Source organism: Clarias gariepinus, chromosome 1, assembly GCF_024256425.1.
Source record: "Clarias gariepinus isolate MV-2021 ecotype Netherlands chromosome 1, CGAR_prim_01v2, whole genome shotgun sequence".
Classification (NCBI taxonomy): domain Eukaryota; kingdom Metazoa; phylum Chordata; class Actinopteri; order Siluriformes; family Clariidae; genus Clarias; species Clarias gariepinus.
Genome location: NC_071100.1, coordinates 754,840 through 772,158, shown reverse-complemented (window position 1 = coordinate 772,158; position 17,319 = coordinate 754,840). Strand labels below are relative to the sequence as shown.

Below are 17,319 nucleotides of genomic sequence, written 5' to 3'. Positions count from 1 at the left end.
TGAAAGGCTGGAATCTATAATCACACTGAGGTATTTTACTGTTGCACTTGATGAAACAGAAAAGCCATCTTAAGTTACAGAGTGATCTAGAAACTTACTTCTAGTTGTATGCGGTCCAACGACTAGAACTTCTGTCTTATCTGGATTAAGCAGAAGGAAGTTAAATAGCATTCAATTTCTTATGTTCTGCACACATTGCTCAACTTTAGTAAGCTGTTTTTTCTCATCAGGTTTTGCTGAGACATATAACTGTGTATCGTCAGCATAACAGTAAAAACTAATACCATGCTTACGAATTATGTTCCCCAGAGGAAGCATGTAAAGGGAAAAAAGCAGTGGGCCTAAAACTGAACCCTGTGGAACAACAAACTCCACTAGAGAACATGCAGAATAATCACAATTTAAGTCTACATACTGATAACGATCGGTCAGATAGGATCTGAGCCAGGAGAGGGCTATACCCTTAATTCCTACTACATTTTCTAATCTGTGAAGAAAAACAATGTACTATGATTAATGGTGTCAAAAGCTGCACTGAGGTTGAGTAATACAAGCATAGTTACACAATGAATGAATTGAATCAGTTTGTTAGACAATATAGGACATTCGAAACATGGCTGTCCTCACCACTGCTAGACCACTTTAACCGACTAAGTTCTTCTTAGTTCACCACATAGACAGAACGATGGAATTGGGGAGGTGGCATGAGTCTGATGGTGAATGTTAGTTTATGCAATAGCATGAGCAGTGTGCCACTTTCATGAATCTGGGGACTGGGAAATATTCTGGCACAGCACTGATGACATCAATGTGTTTACTGAAGCGGTTGTTGGAATTATTGGAAAAATGGTGGCTAATACTATAGAAAAAAATACTTTTAGATTGTTTCCCAACAAGAAACCTTGGGTCGATAAAGCCATCTGAAATGCTCTCAGATCTCACACTGCTACCTACAACATGGGACATAGAAACATGGAGATGTACATAGATGTAAACTTATTTTCTAAACTATAAAAGAGAATAATATGATCAGAGGTTCAGATCAGGCTGTGCATTCAGTGTGCTATAAATTTGTGATCTCCATATGAATTAAATTAATAGAACATACTTTCATCCAATTTCCACTTAAAATACTACTATTACTGTATCTATAAAGGCCATATTGGACATGCCAGGATTCATCAGGCTCAAAATACTGAAGCAGTGGGTCAGGATGCATGAGACATCATTTTTAAATATAGTGAAACCTCAGATTGCGAATAACGCAGTTTGCGAGTGTTCCGCAAGATGAGCAATAAGATTTTTAATAAACTCTTGCGCTACTGAATTATGGGTAATCGTCTCCCCTGCTGGGTCTTAGTGTTCGTCTCTTACTGGTACAATCAACATCCGTTAACGTGTGTACTGTTACACTGTGACCACGTGTGTATACACAACATATTTTATTTTGCGGTTGTAAGCGTGTGTGTAGCGCGCGTGTACTGTTTCTTATAAGACACGTGTGTGTGCGCCATCGACTGCAATCTCTGAACATTACATGAGGAGTGCTTTCGGGAAAAGATCAGCAGAACCAAATGGCATCTCAGGGCGACACAGGGGGCATCCATGTGATGAGATCTCCAACCAGAAATCGGGGCACCAGGATGAGCCAAACAGGTTCACAGGGCAGATGGAATCTGAATCACTGGCAGCTCAGGAACGACATGTGTAACCTGACGGAGAGAGGGAAAGAGAGGTTGAGTCCTCAGAGCCGGAGCAGAGCAGCTAGCACCTGTGTTCACAGAGATATTCAAACTCACCTTATCCCAGTCGGTAATCCCTGCATACTTTAAAGAATCCATAATTTTTCCTGTCCCTAAGAAACCCATCCCACTTCCCCTTAACGATTACCGCCCTGGGCACATCACTCACCCACCTGGGCACTAGGAGAGGCAAAATTATATTAAAATGCTCTTTGTCGACTACAGTTCATCAAAAAAATATATCCTAACAACCTTTCGTCAAAACGAGAGTTGACAGTTTTATTGCCCCTTTGGGATTTTTTTTTATGACCCTAGGAATGTGCAGGGAGGTGGTGCTCGATAAAAGGGGGTAGTAACGGTGCTTATGCGTTAGACATCGTTTCATTTTTTATGTTGATCTGAGAAGTAGATTTTTTAATTATTACTAATATTATTACCAGTGGAAAAATTAACGCTCATGAGGGTATAATTTCTGAGTTGCCTTTGACGGTTGTGTGTGAATCGTCTTTAACTAGGGCTCCGAAGAAACGCTTTATGTATCTGCGTCGAACTCAGCGCCCGCCGCGTGATTCGCTTCGGGAAGAGATGAGTCTGGATCAGGGGCGTAAGTGGGGCTTTGTGTTTAAATACTTAGACGGGGAGATGTTTTTTTACCAACTGGAGAACGGTGAAACATTTAACCCCTGTGTTGAAAAAACAGCGATCACATCGAACGACTGGGGTGTGTTGAGTTTACTGATTATTAGTCTACTTAAAGAAAGGAACGAGAACAAAGGATCCTTACCAGAGAGTGAGAACCTAAATCTGTGGGACGAGATTGAAGAAGAAATTCCTGTTGATGAAACAACAACGGCTACAAAGAGTGTGGTGGTGGAAAACGAATCTAAGAAAAGACTGATGAGAATAATATGGGAGACAAAAGCATCAGCTACAGGAAAATGGTTCTACCGCGTGAGTTGGGGTTTGTCCAACAAGAACGAGCCTGAGGGTTCGGTGACCGTGGAGCGCTTCAACACCAAGTGTGGTGTTTTTCACACAAATCCCTGTCGACGCCTGGATCCGAATGCACGAAGTTTTCGGCGGGCGAATCACAGGACTTTTCCACAAGACTCGTGATTGGATGGATCAGCTCGTGATGAGACGCGCTCTCTCCTTCTAACTCCGCCTCTTCTTTAGGCGGTTACTTTAAATCCCTCTAGTTTCACGCCTCGGAACATCCGTAAAGTTATCCGAATTTATGTCATCGGTGTCATGGCGAGCGACTCAACACAAACTTCGATGCCTGAAAGTCAGCCGTGTGATTGGGAGGGCTGCGAGTGCGCGACGGTTACGGTGCGTGACAATGATGAGCCGGACGGATGGCTTTCCAGTTTTCATTTGGACGCGATAAAAACTGTGGTGACAAGGCTGTTGAGTATAGTCTTGTATCGCTACCGAGAGGAAACCTGCTACGGCTGTATCGTAGACCATCCTAGCCAGAAACACCACGAGTGTCTGTGGGGTTTTATGGACGAATTTTTCCAAAATAACTTTGAAGAAGTGCGTAAGAGACTATGGACTGATCGATTTATTCCGTCCATCCTACGCTTTCTGGAAGCCTGCAGTCTGTCTCCAGCGGACGAGACCAAACTGCGCGCGGTGTCCGAGACCTATCTACACGAGTTGAGAACCACCGAGGGCGTCGAAGAGACGCTTATACAAATACAGAGTGCGTTAACCGGACAGGACGATACAACGCCGAAGAACCGAAGCTTAGAAAAAGTTGTGAACTTTTGGTACGGGAACGACGTCTGAAGAAGATGGGTAACTGCTTGAGAAAATGGAGTTCGTATATGCACGAGTATCTGGTGATCAGCGAGTTGCAGAGACTGGTGGTTAAAGTAATCGAAAACAGAGTTGACGACGCTTTAAAGTTTAAATCCAATTTCAACTGTGTACCCGGCGAGGTAAAGAGATTTGAAGAGATTCTATGTATTATTAAATCTGTAACCGGTTCTACATACTGGGACGAGCTTGTGCAGGCTGTATTACACATGAACGAGAATTCCCCAGTTATTACTTTTTGTAAGATTATTGATGTTTTGATTGAAAAAGAAATGAACATGCATCATATGTTTACACTTTATGCGTTGTTTATCGATATTATGGTTATTTTTTTTAAAACAATCATTCTGTAGACGTTGTTAACGACTTGCGGAAAATACATGATGCTGTTTTATATAGAAATGGCAATGTAATCCTTATACAAGCTTTGAACGTAATCAAACGCTATTAATATTACTACGTGACTCTTCTTCTTTTTGTTTTTTTTTGTTGTTTGTCTGTTTATATATAATCCTTATACAAGCTTTGAACGTAATCAAACGCTATTAATATTACTACGTGATTCTTCTTTTTGTTTTTTGTTGTTTGTCTGTTTATATATATATATATATATTCCTTATAAAAGCTTTGAACGTAATCAAACGCTATTAATATTACTACGTGATTCTTCTTGTTTTTTATATATATAAATGTAATCCTTATACAAGCTTTTGAACGTAATCAAACGCTGATAATATTACTACGCGATTCTTCTTGTATGTTTTTTTAATGTAATCCTTACACAAGGTTTGAAGGGATACGTGATTTTTTTTTCTTCTTGTATGTTGTTTTTCTGAAAATAAAGGATATTCTTTTTCAACTCTCATGTCTTCTCATGTCACCTCCTAATTGAGCATTTAGCAAAATAAAGGATATTCTCACAGCGTGTAAGCAAACTTCCTAAGGGTCATAAAAACACTCACACCTCCTAATTGAGCTTTTAGCAAAATAAAGGATATTCTCACATCATGTAAACAAACTTCCTAAGGGTCGTAAAAAACACACTCACACCTCCTAATTTGAGCATTTAGCAAAATAAAGGATATTCTCACAACATGTAAACAAACTTCCTAGACGAGTGATAAACCTAAATGGGTCATAAAACACTTTAGAGTGTCATAAAACATTAATCGGTTTTAAGCCTAACAGATCTTAAAAAAAAAAAAAAAAAAAAACTCACACACCTTAAACGACAAGAGTAGAGTGAGTCTTAACCATAAACACTCACTCGGATCAAGGATAAAGTTAATCGGATAGAGAGAGATGTCTCGAAACCTCGATAGGCTGATGGAAAAAATATATTACGATCCATCGCACCCCGCTAGTTTCGGAGGGGTGCAGAGGCTGCATAAGGCCGTACAGAACGAGTCTGGGCAGAAAATAAATATCAAGAGGGTTAAGGATTTTCTAGCCGAACAAGACGCGTACACACTGCATAAAACGGCCAGGACGCGATTTCCGCGAAATAGAGTTTTTACTTCAAGACCTCTCAATCAGTTCCAAGCAGATCTCTGCGATATGCAAAAACTGGCGTCCTATAACGACGGTTTTAAGTATTTACTGACGGTGATAGATATTTTTTCAAAGAAAGCATATGTAAGAGCTATAAAGAAAAAATCAGCTACCGAAGTAACCAGCGCCTTTGCGTCGATTTTAAAAGACAGCGGGATTCCACGTTTCCTTCAAACGGACAAGGAGAGCGAATTCTACAATAAAACCTTTCAAACTTTAATGAAAAAGAATAATATCACGCTTTTCAGCACGTCCAGCGATGTGAAAGCGTGCGTGGTCGAGAGATATAATCGGACATTGAAATCGAAACTCTTTCTATTTTACCGCTAAAAACACTTTAAGATACATTGACGTGTTGCAGGATTTCGTCAATAGCTATAATAACACCTACCATTCCAGTATAAAAATGACCCCTATGCAAGTGACCTCCGAAAACACTTCCCAAGTTTTTCAAAACCTCTACGGTACGTTCCCTCTACGGCATAAGAAAAAATTAAAGATGAATTTTAAAGAGGGCGACCTGGTCAGAATATCCAAGCTGAGAGGTGTTTTCGAGAAAAAATATACACAGAGTTTCACGGACGAGATATTTAAGGTATCCGAATGCATACCGCGTTTCCCTCCCGTGTATAGATTAAAGGATTATGACGGTGAAGCGTTAGAGGGTACTTTCTACGAGGCCGAATTACAGAAAGTAAAGGTCGCAAAAGACAGAGTCTTTCAGATAGAAGAAATTCGGGGTGAGCGTATGATAAGGGGGGTGAAACATTATCTAGTGAAATGGCGAAACTGGCCTGAGAAATTCAACAGCTACGTGAAAGCCTGCGATCTGATCAATGTATAAAATATCAAACTCGAGGATGCAGTATCATTCACGCTATGGAACGCTCAAGCAGAGAGGCTTTTTACATCACCTTACCCTCGAACGCCAGCTACGACGTGTTTAAAAATAATACAAACTCGAGTTTTCGTGTCGACCTGGCAAAGCATATTGTCCTTGACGGTGCTTGGGAAGTGGCGCTAACCGATGTATCATATTCGCATTCCTGGCATAACCTGCCAAGAGAGGGAGCGGAATTTACGTGGATAGACACATGGGAACACGGAGGCCGCGGTGGCGCCGACGAGCTGGATTTGAGCGCCTTTACCCCGCACAGAGCAAAAATAAAATACGGTGTTTATGAAGATAAAGATCACCTCATGAAAACTCTGAACGAGGAGTTTAGACTGATAGGATGTGACGTTGGGTTGAGCTTTAACAGAAACCTACAGAGTTTCCAATGGATGGGGAGCGGGCGCTATCGTCTGCGTTTTACAGCGCCTCTGTGTTTCATGTTAGGTGTGAAGCCTGCTAAATGGTTTACGACAGGCCCCGGACCAAAAATTTCCCCATTTCCCGCCGACATGAAAGCGGGATTTTATCATCTCTATTTCTATACCGACGTTATCACCCCGCAGATCGTAGGTGACGCATACGCGCCTCTGCTCCGCGCGGTTAAAATAGAGGGGAAATATGGTGATGTTATCACTCGCTCGTACGGCACTCCCCAATACGTACCAGTGGCTAAGAACCATATTGAAAACATACACGTGGAGATTAAATCTGATCAGAATAAACAAGAAGTCTTCACCTACGGTAAGACGATACTCACGCTCCATTTCAGACCTGTTAAAACGTCAATATGGCCTCGTTAACTTACAGAGCGGACCCCAGGCGCTTTGTAACTTACTATGAAAACCAGGTAGGAGGCTTACCGGGGTTTACCGGCGCCCCGGTTATGTACGGACGAGGAGTCGGGTCGGTTTTTTCGAGACTGTTTCGTTTTATAATACCTCTGGTAAAAAAGGGTTTTAGCGTTGCTAAGCCTCATCTAAAAACAGCTGCTAAGGGCATCGCCTCGGAAGGTGATTAGCAGAGCCGTCAGGAAAACAGGCGAAGGTTCGGGAGATCAGGAAGGGTCAGGAATCGGAATTCTATCTCGGAGAGCTCTAAAACGCCCGCCCGGTCAGCGTGTATCAAAGTCTAAAAAACGAAGAGTATCTAAGAAGAGGAAATCAGTTGGTGAAAGTAGATCTGCGGGAAGGAGGTCGACGGCGAGGTCTAGAGACATATTTCAGAGTTGAAAAAAAAAAGAAACAAAAATCAGACATGGCTCTTTTACACGAGAAATCGGCCGAATGCGCCATGACGGAGCTTGATTTATTTTTCGGCCCCTATGACCCAGCTCTCTATCGAAGAGAGCCAACGCATAGAGATTCAACCTTTATCCGCAATAACCGATAGAGGTCCGATAGAATTCATAATAAACGGTAGCGGACATCAATATCTGGACCTTTCTAAAACATTATTATTTTTAAGATTAAAAATTACTAATCCAGACGGATCTGATATCGCACCCGACGCGCCCGTGGGGTTAGTGAATTACCCCTTAAACAAAATTTTTTCACAATGCGACGTTACACTGGGAGACCGATTGATCTCCCAAGCCAGCGCCACGCATCCTTACAGGGCTATTATAGAGACTCTGCTGAATTATTCAGAGGACACTCTGAAAAGTCAATTCAGCGCCGGTCTGTTTTACAAAGACACAGCGGGAGCCATGGATTCAGTGGTGGTGATAAACGGCCCAAATCGAGGCCTTGTTCAGAGGGCCCGATTCAGTCAGGAATCTAGGGAGATTCATCTGCTAGGCGCCCTTCATGCAGACATTTTCTTCTGCGAAAGGCTCCTATTAAACGGTGTGGATTTGCGAATCAGGCTGATTCGCTCTAGCGAAGAATTTTCCCTCATGCATCCGAGCAATCGTATTTACCATCTAAAAATACTGGGAGCGTCTCTCTTTGTCAAGAAGGTCTCGGTCGCCGCCGCTGTACGTTTAGGTCACGAGACGGCCTTGGCATGAGGCAATGCCTTGTATCCTATTTCGCGTATAAACGTGAAGACCTACTCGATCCCTGAGAATTCCCGCGTATGTAACCACGAGAATCTATTTCTAGGGGCTACCCCTAAATACGTGGTGTTGGCTATGGTGAATCACGAAGCGTTCACAGGTAAATGTGACCTTTCACCGTTTAATTTCATGCATAACGACGTCGAATATCTAGCGTTGTGTCAAGACGGTAGATAAATCCCTGCCAAAGCGTTCCAACCTCAATTCAATAACGGCTTGGCTGTCAGAGAGTTTTACAACATATTTACAGCTACAGGAAGACATCTGAAAGATCTACCACTCGCCATCGACAGACAGGATTTCCACGAGGGTTACGCTTTATTCGTTTTTAACCTCAGCCCCTCCGAAGACACAGAGGCTGTTTCTCCTGTATCCAACGGTTCTCTCAGACTGGAGTTACGTTTTCGCACCCCGTTACCTCACACAACCACGCTGATAGTGTACGCGTGCTATAATTCAATTCTTGAAATAAACTCTAAAAGAAACGTCCTACTCGACTATTACTGAGTCTGTACCGACGGGAGAGGAGAAAAAAAAAATGAACAATCATCAGTTGGAAAATCTTCTCCGTCATCTACTGGGAGATTCGTTCAGCGGGGTTTTTACGCCTCTGACGAGCTACCAATGCTGCCTAAAAGTTTTAATCGACCGGCCCATAGTTAACACGCACCCGCGACACATGCCCGGAGAACACTGGCTCACTCTCTCTCTGGATGCTGACGGGGGAGCGAGCTTTTTCGACTCTTTCGGTTTCCCTCCGGACTTTATGTATTACCCAAAAACAATCTTGGATTTTCTGGAAAATCAGAGAGGGGTGAAAAACATTTTCTATCATAACAGACAGCTGCAGAGCCCTGTGTCGGCTGTCTGCGGGGAACATTGCGTGTATTATCTGTGTCATAGGGCATGCGGAGTGGCGTACGAAGACGTGCTATCTTTTTACGGAGATGATGTGATAAAAAATGACAGGATGGTCTCGGAGTTTATGAACAGATATCAGAGTTGTATAAGGAATCGTCGGGCGGTTCTATTTAATCACACTGTCTGCTCTCTAAAGATGTTCACCGAGTGTCATAATATGTAATAGTTTTTTTTTTTTAAGTGTGTGTGTGTGTGTGTGTGTGTGTGTTACACCCCTTTTATTTTCTAATATTTATTTCCGTAAACCTATATAGTCAAAAAAGAGTGTGTTATTTTATTTTTTATAAACCTTGATATGCAGTATAATCAAAAGACTGTGATATCCTTTTTCTATTTTATTTCTAATATTTTAGCTTCATTTACCTTGATATATATTCAAAAGAGTGTTACCCCTTTTTTATTTCTAATATTATTCTTCATATACCTTGATATATATAATTAAAAGGGTGAACATAAAAATACCCTTTTTTATTTCTATTTTATTTCTAATATTATTCTTCATATGCCTTGATATATAATTAAAAGAGTGAACATAAAAAAAAAGACATGATATATTGTATTCGAATCAATAAAGATTTTATTTTCAAAAAGGAAAAAAACAATGTGTTGTTTATGCACTCAATTCATTCATGAAATATTAAGCCATCGCGGCGAGATATTTGCGAGTCGCCGCTTCTTCCTCTTCTTTTCAAATACCGATAGCGGCGAGGCGGTGGTATCAGCGTCGTAACTTTTACCCGACGAGCCGTCCGCGCCACCGTCTTTAAGCGATTCAATGTCCCGCCGCGCTTGGTTGTTGGGGATGATAGACAAGGGGATATTCAGGATCGAGAGTGTCTGTGTAAAAGCGTTCCAACCAGCGGGGCGCCTGATAAGAGACATCTTCCGTGTACTTGTTAAATGTTTCATCAAATCGACTATGTGGGAACCGTTAATCACACGCTTCTTAAAAATAAACTCCCCATTTTCGTTCCACTCCCCAGGCCCTGAGGCCTCTGATATCTTTTGTAAAATATAACCTGCATTCCTTTTGAAACGAGGGTTAACGCAGTCGATAACGTCGTTTAAAATAACGTCTTTCTTTTCTTTCTGGTCCTCGACGCGCCCTTCAGATTCTTTAGGTAAAGTACGGGTGATCTCTCGAGTCTCCCCTTGCTTCTGTTTCTGAAGATTAAGGTATCTTTGCAGGAGAACGTTGTACTTTTTTATTTTCTCGTCGGGTGATAAGCCTTTCTGATCCAGGATCTCTCTCATCTTCTGATCCAGCTCATTCTCGGCCGTCTCTCTGATATTTTCACCGTGCTTAACCTTGTCGTTTAGTTGGTTTAGTTGTTCAGGGGTGATGAGATACATTTTGCGTGAGGTCATTGTTTTATTTAGAAATAGCACCGCCGATCAGCTGCGCTACGAATGGTAGAGCCGTGGTAAGTAAAGGTAGGAGAAAACCGCCTGTTTGAAGAATTTTTCTTTTCTGCGATACGGGCGTCTTCTTATCGACGATCAGTCTAATGTGCTTCTTCTGTCGCTTGAGTTTATTATACTGATGTCTCGACACGGGGATATTCCCTTTCAAGAGGTTTAAAGCAATCTCGCACAGAGCTCTAATGACATCAGTTGAACACGTTTCCAATAAAGCTTTACGCTGACGCGGAGGAATGGAGACTAAGGATCTGAGCAGGGGCATGTTTCTTTTCATACGAGCAGACATTTTATTATTATTATTATTTTTAAATGATTACTTTTTCTTGGGTAAATATACACAAGCCGTCTCTGCGGGTAGTAGACCGGCTCTCAGTCTGAAGCGGTCTGGACAAGAGGGTGTCAAGTCTACTAATAAATAGCCATGGGGGTTATTTGTAGCGTCTTCGTAACTCTCCAAAAAGAAGGCCCTCTGCCTCGGTAATATCTGATTTGCTAATATAGACATTTGTAGCTTGTCACGGGGGTTCTTAAATAAAATAAGATGAGTGCAGTTTAAGTTGAGGGTTCTACTGTATTTATCTTTATAAAAAATGTTCTGAGTCAGAAACATAACGGACATATTCCTGTGATGACGATACTGCGTGAAAATTTTAACAACTTCGGGATGATCGGAGGCTTCCAAAACGACGTCGTCCAAAATAATCAGATGATTTTTATCTTGAGGAAAAATTGTTTTATCATCAAACGAATCAGGCAGACCTTCTAAAAATGTTATCCTTTTATTTAAGATTTTTTGCATTTCACTGTACATTGGCTGGAAACACGTGTATATCCATACAATATTATCAGGCTGTGTATCCAAAACATGTTTACAATTTTCCAACACGTTCTTAACAAAGAATGTTTTCCCTGACCCACTGGGTCCCACAACCAGACAGGAAAATGGTAATTTTAGTCTAGGGTCGAAAACCATTTGCTCTGAGACTTCGAGGTGCGACATTCTTTCAGTAAACAAAAGGTAAGCTCGCGCCTCCGGTCAAGAGACGTCTCTTGTCAAAAACGACACGAAACTTTTTATCGATCGAGGAGTTTTTTAAGCGAAAACCGTTCTTCTCGCGAACGATGGTGTGTTGCGGCGTTGTGAGAAAACTTACGCGTGAACCACTGATATAATCTTTAACGAGGTCTTTCACGGTGTCGAAGTTGATTCTTTGACAACATTCGTACGTCTGTGTGATGCCTTTAACACGCAGCACTACTTTAGACGCTCTAGTCTGATAGGCGTAACTTTTAGGACCGGCAGAAACAAATTCTTTTATCGTATCACCGTCCAACTCGTCCGTTAACTGGCCTAAATAATTCCCCAGCTCGAGAGGGGTCTCGCCTTCTCTGGTTATATAAATCAGGCTGTCGGTGTCATAATACAAGACTCGCTCTTGCAACTGATCCAAATAACCATACAGTGTCATTCGGCCGTAGCCCGTTGTAAAGGCCGCAATAAAAACATTATCTGTTTTGTTGGGGGGAGCGATACAACGCTCGCTGTGCTGCCATTGTAACATCGCTACGTTCTCGTTTAGAAAACTAAAATAGTTAACATTGTAATTACCTGAAAACATGTAATTAAAAAAGATTTCAGGATCGTTTATGAGTTCGGTGTTAATCATGTTAGAACGCTGAGCGAATTTACCCCAGAAGCTGTTCAGACAGAGTTTAGCCACTTGTCTTCTGGCAGGGTTAAAGGCGATTTTGGTGGCGTCTAACAGAATTCCCTGCTTAGTGTTATAGTCGGCTATGTAACGTTGTTTACCCTCCTCGTCCGTAACCTCCGATGGATATCCGCTTGCCTCTTGTTTACTTTTTAAAAAAGTTTTAATGTAACCCTTGAAAAGGTCGACACTCTTCTCATTAAAGTGCCATACCTCGGTGATCTCAGCTATTACATAACCCTTGTCTAAGGCTAGAGTAAACTCTGGCGTTACCCAGACCCCTGTCAATGCGCGTTCCTCGTCAGTGTGTGTGCAAGAACCTCGCTGGAAATTCAGGTCGGCGCATGTACGACAGAGAGTAAAAACCAAACGGCCTTGCGCCGATCTATAAGGTAAAACAGGGAAAAATAAACCTCTTGGCGGATAAACTCGAGCTCTTATTAATCCGAAATATTCGCGGGGGTTTCCGAAATCCTTAAAGATTATTTCAGAATGACCCATCGGATACGTGAATGAATAATTTACATAGGGGTAGAGGGACGTCACGTCTACATACCTCACGCTTTCAGAGGGACCCGTCGTGTAACGCAATCTTACGGGGCAGGTCCGGCCACCGTACAGCGCATCGCGGGGGGGAGAGCGGCTGAGGGGGATTAAAGCTTTTAAGAAAACTCTGCAGACCTTGATGGGTCTGTTTCATCTCGACCCACATATGCTCTCTTATAGCTACGACTTTCACCCCATGCGTATGTTGTAAGCGCCGCAGTTTCTCCTCACTCTCCTCGTTCATGCATTCGTACGTTTTACCCGTTAAAGGATTAACGTCTTGTGGAGAAAAGCATTGCGTACAGCCGTGATAAAAACAACCCTGGAATTCATAAACTGTCGGCACATCGTTTACCACGGAGTAACCATCTACAAAATACCGCCCCAGCTTCTTTTCGCCCGTGTTCAGAGCATGTTGGATAAATATATTTTCGCTGAACATTACCCATTCTAACCATTGAATACCAGCATCCGAATATCGTTTATACTGTTTCCTGTAATCGTCGGGGGAAGGTATAGTGATTGTGCGTTCTCGTAGGAAATGAGTGCAGAAAACAGACATACAGGCCGACGCTATGGTGCCTGACTTAAAGGGATCGACCCCGGCCTCTTCTACAAACTCTTTTCTAAACTTTGAGCAAGCCATCCTGAGTATTTCGGTATCGTTCCTGCAATAATATCTGGCTTCCTCCCTAAAATTAAGAGTCCCCTCACACACGGTGCTATACCATGTCAGAAACTCGCTTCTGTGTTTCTCGGTCATCTGATCGACGCCGTAATATTCGGGGCCAGGGTAAGCACCTACATAGGTCAGATTCCCCTCGGAGCTGAAACGATGTGGAAAATAGCCTTTAACCTTTTCGGAAAAACCTAGGGCTTTTGGAAGCTGCGAGAGAGGGAATGGGAGAAAAGACGCGGAGTCGATAAATATATGTTTATAATCGGGCTCTGTGAATAGAATCACTTTACTCCCCTGCATAACGATCTCTGGTTTTATGCCAAGGTCGATCATTGCGTTGATTATAATGTACCCGTCGAATCCTTTTGAATTATGAGCGACAAAGATGGCTCGGGTGTAGCAGGGCCTCCTGAAGCGCAGAACGAATTCTTTGGCGCAGTCAACCCCGTCAGCACACCACTCTTTACCCGCCAGTGTTTTTGTGCTCACGAAAAAAGGTGTGTGCGTGCCGTCCCGGTTTGGAAAGGTTTCAAAATCATAAAACACGATTTTCCTTGTGTAACGTATATCGATGAGCATAGGGAGTATGTAACACTGGTGCCGGTCTGCTTCTGAAATAAACTCTGTTTTCTGACCGCAAATCTGACACTTGAAGCCTGGACATTCGTGAGGTTTTGAAGGTTTAGTTAAACTCACAGAATACAATGACCGTGTCACACTGACTCGCGTAGACACCGGCTCTCGGATGCCAATTTTTCTCCTTATGCATGGTTAAGCAGTAAAGAGAGCGACAGGATCTATTGCACTCGTGACACGTTATATATTCCGGTTCGTGATGGCTGCACCCCGAATCCAGACACACGTTACAATGACCTTCACACATGTGCGACAGAGCGTTTTCGTAGCCCTTGTAGCAGAAATCGCAGACCTTACGCACACCTAGAAAAGCCGCGACATTTTTTATACCGTAGTAATGATTCTCAAAGAGAAATAAGAACAACGTGGTGGATTTTTGAGGGGTAGAAGTATGGAAATTAGCCAGTGTCTCTCTCTCATCGGTTCTGTAAAACACTACAATTTTACAATCCAACACACGTTCGAATTTAGGTATGTCTGAAAAAGATACAGGGGTATGCTTAGACAATCCCGCTTTTATCTGAATCTCCCGACCGAGCGTTTCGGCTGCAGCATCAGTGATCTCGGGTTGAATCAAATGAGCTAGGTTGATGGCGAAACATAACTGATCGGACGGATTTTTTACTAAATAGAGCAATCTCTGCTTCTTTTTAAGGATTTCACAGTCCAACGTTTTTTTCAACAACCTCTTCCCTCCGCCCCGATGATTTCTAACAATCTGAACAACAAGCTCTAGGGTGTTATCGCATAACACCGACATGTTAGATTGAACTAAGCGGTCTAGTAAATCCTGGAAAACCGACAGATCGGCTCCTTTGGAGACTTGTAGCATGGAAGAGAGACCGTTTCTCAGACTCTCGCCTCTTAACTCTAGCTGTATCACGTCTCCCTCCTGAGCGTATGAAAGCGCTTTATTGACTATGTCAAACACGCCACCCATCACGTCCCCGTAAAAAGAGCCGTAATCTGCTACCTGGTTCTGCGGCAAATTTAATAACTGTCCTACTTCTATATTATTAAATCGTGACCTCGTCACCACCCGGGGTTCGTCTGAGGCAGTCTCCGATGGGTTATTAGCGCTACTTTGATCATTAGAGCATGGGGGATCAGCGGGGGGTTCTACTATCGAGGTGTCGAGATCGTCACCTCCTCTTCCTATTTGCTCTGTTTCGAGCCTCCGGATAATGTCTACCGTTGAGTTTACGGAATGAGAAGGGGGAGAAACAGAACAGGGGTGATCTGTGGAAGCTTCCTGCATAAGATTGTTTATGCTTGCCAAATGAAGTAACGTGTTTTCTATTTGCGCGAGTCGTGAAGCTAAAGACTCGGGCGCGTTATCTGATAATAATTGGTGATGTGCGTGATCTGGTGATGTCTGTGATTGATGATGTTGTACGTCCTCATTTACAGACTCGGGCTGTCGGAGGGATTTTAGCTGGTTTATTAATGACTGATATTCTATTCGCTGCTGATGATTCGTTGTAGAGGTTACCTCGTCATCTTCCGAGCCGCGTAAACCGTTTGTTAACTGTAGTAGCGCAGCTTCTATTTCAGAAAGCTGAAATGTCAGAGACTCTTTATCTGTTTCATTGTTTATAGAGTTTGTGTTATGAGTATTTACAGAGTCTGGACGGTGAAGGGATAATATCTGATTTATTAACACTTGATATTGTTGCTGATCCGCAGCGTCGGTGTTAGGAACCGAGGGAACGTTTATTGATAGTGTGTGTAACTCTGGTTGGGAACCCCGTGAATCAGACAAAGACGACATCAAAGAGTGTTGGTTATCATTATTTACTAGCTCATTTTCCATATCTAACATTTCTGTAAAGTCAATGGTAGCAACATCAACATCATCAACATTTACATGAAAGGCCATACTTTTCAACACAGTTTAAACACAAAAATAAAAAACACCCTGGTACAGAAAAAAAAAATCAACGGAGAAGTGAGTGCAAAGTTGCGCTAAACGTAATACCGATTGCCCAGAGAACCTCTTCCCTCGGAGGCTGGTGATAACGGCGATACGGTGCTGAAACGCTCCTGTAGCTCAATCTTCTTCTTCTTCTTCATCGAATATGACTCTCTGTGTAGGAATATCAGAAGCGCAAGAAATTAGGTTGTGGAATTTTTTTTTTTTTCTACTCATGTGATAAAGATACAGCCCCTGGGGGGAAAAACTCACCGTGTGATGATGAGGATGAAGAGGGCGAAGCCGAAGTTCTCCGACGACGACTTGGTCGGGATCTTTCGCTTAACCCCTCTTGTTCACCTCGAGCTTGAAGAGGAAGCGCACCCGGCTGCTCAGATTTTTCCGGCAAGGAGCTGCTTTTAGCCCCGTTCAAGGTTTGCTCGGAGGCCTCCGCTCCTCCTGCTGTAGACCCGTTCAAAGTTTGCTCGGGGGCTTCCGCTCCCCCTGATGTTGTCACCTCTAAGGGTTCGGGCTCAAGGACGCTCATCAGCTCAACGTCTTCTACTACCAATGAAGGAAAAAAGAAAAAAAAGAGTAACCTTTTTTTTTTTTTCAATGCATCAACATAAAAATAAAATAAATAAACGAGTAGAAAATAACCCACCGTAACTAGGATCAGATTGCCTCTGTAGATGAGGCGGACCAGACGTTTTATCGGATATTCCGTCAGCAGCAGTTTCTGAAACATCATATAGGTTAATATTTTAGGTTAATATATATATATATATATATATTTCCCCCCTAAATCACGGTAAACTCACCGATAACCTTAGGCGTAGATCGCGACGGCTCCGTTGTTTTAAAAATCAACGTTTCTAATTCTAAAAAAAAAAGTGAAACTCAGTTTAGCTACAACAACAATTTCTCTAGAAGGTAAAAAAAATATATATATATATACACAAATACATAAGAGAAAAAAAAAAAACTCACCGTCTTGCCAGCCGGCTTCTGATACAACGTCGTAAGAATCAATAGTCAGGTTGTTTACTGCGGAGTTTAAAACGAATTCTTTTTTTTAAAAAAAAAAAAGGACAACATAAAACTAGTGTAGATAAATAACATTTGAATCTAGTCTCTACCTGGAGCCATAGCGAAGACGCGAGAAGCGAAGACACGTTGTTGTGCAGACCCACGGAGAAATGCCAGAGTTTTTTTGCGGCTTCGCTCAATTGTAGGTTTTTTTTATACAACCTCATAGCACACCCCCGAGAACATAAAACATAAACGGTCATAAAATAAACGTCAAGAACTTTCGCGCTACCCTGTTATTTCTTTAACATACAAGTCTACCCAATGGCCATAATCGCTCCCTAGAGATCGATCATAACATAGTGGTTGTTAACACTAACGGTGAAAGTTTTTTCTT

The 17,319-nt window shown here is 42.3% G+C and overlaps 1 protein-coding gene across 1 annotated transcript; it reads right to left on the bottom strand.

Annotated features, from left to right (window-relative positions):
* Positions 1-16,008: 16,008 nt before the first annotated feature.
* Positions 16,009-17,319, bottom strand: LOC128523991 (serine/arginine repetitive matrix protein 2-like). Its single transcript, XM_053496257.1, has 5 exons — positions 17,033-17,319; positions 16,884-16,940; positions 16,715-16,774; positions 16,558-16,632; positions 16,009-16,457 (listed from the first exon to the last, which is right to left on the bottom strand). Exons 1-5 carry the CDS (start codon positions 17,040-17,042, stop codon positions 16,123-16,125), a joined length of 537 nt encoding a protein of 178 aa, XP_053352232.1. The 5' UTR covers positions 17,043-17,319; the 3' UTR covers positions 16,009-16,122.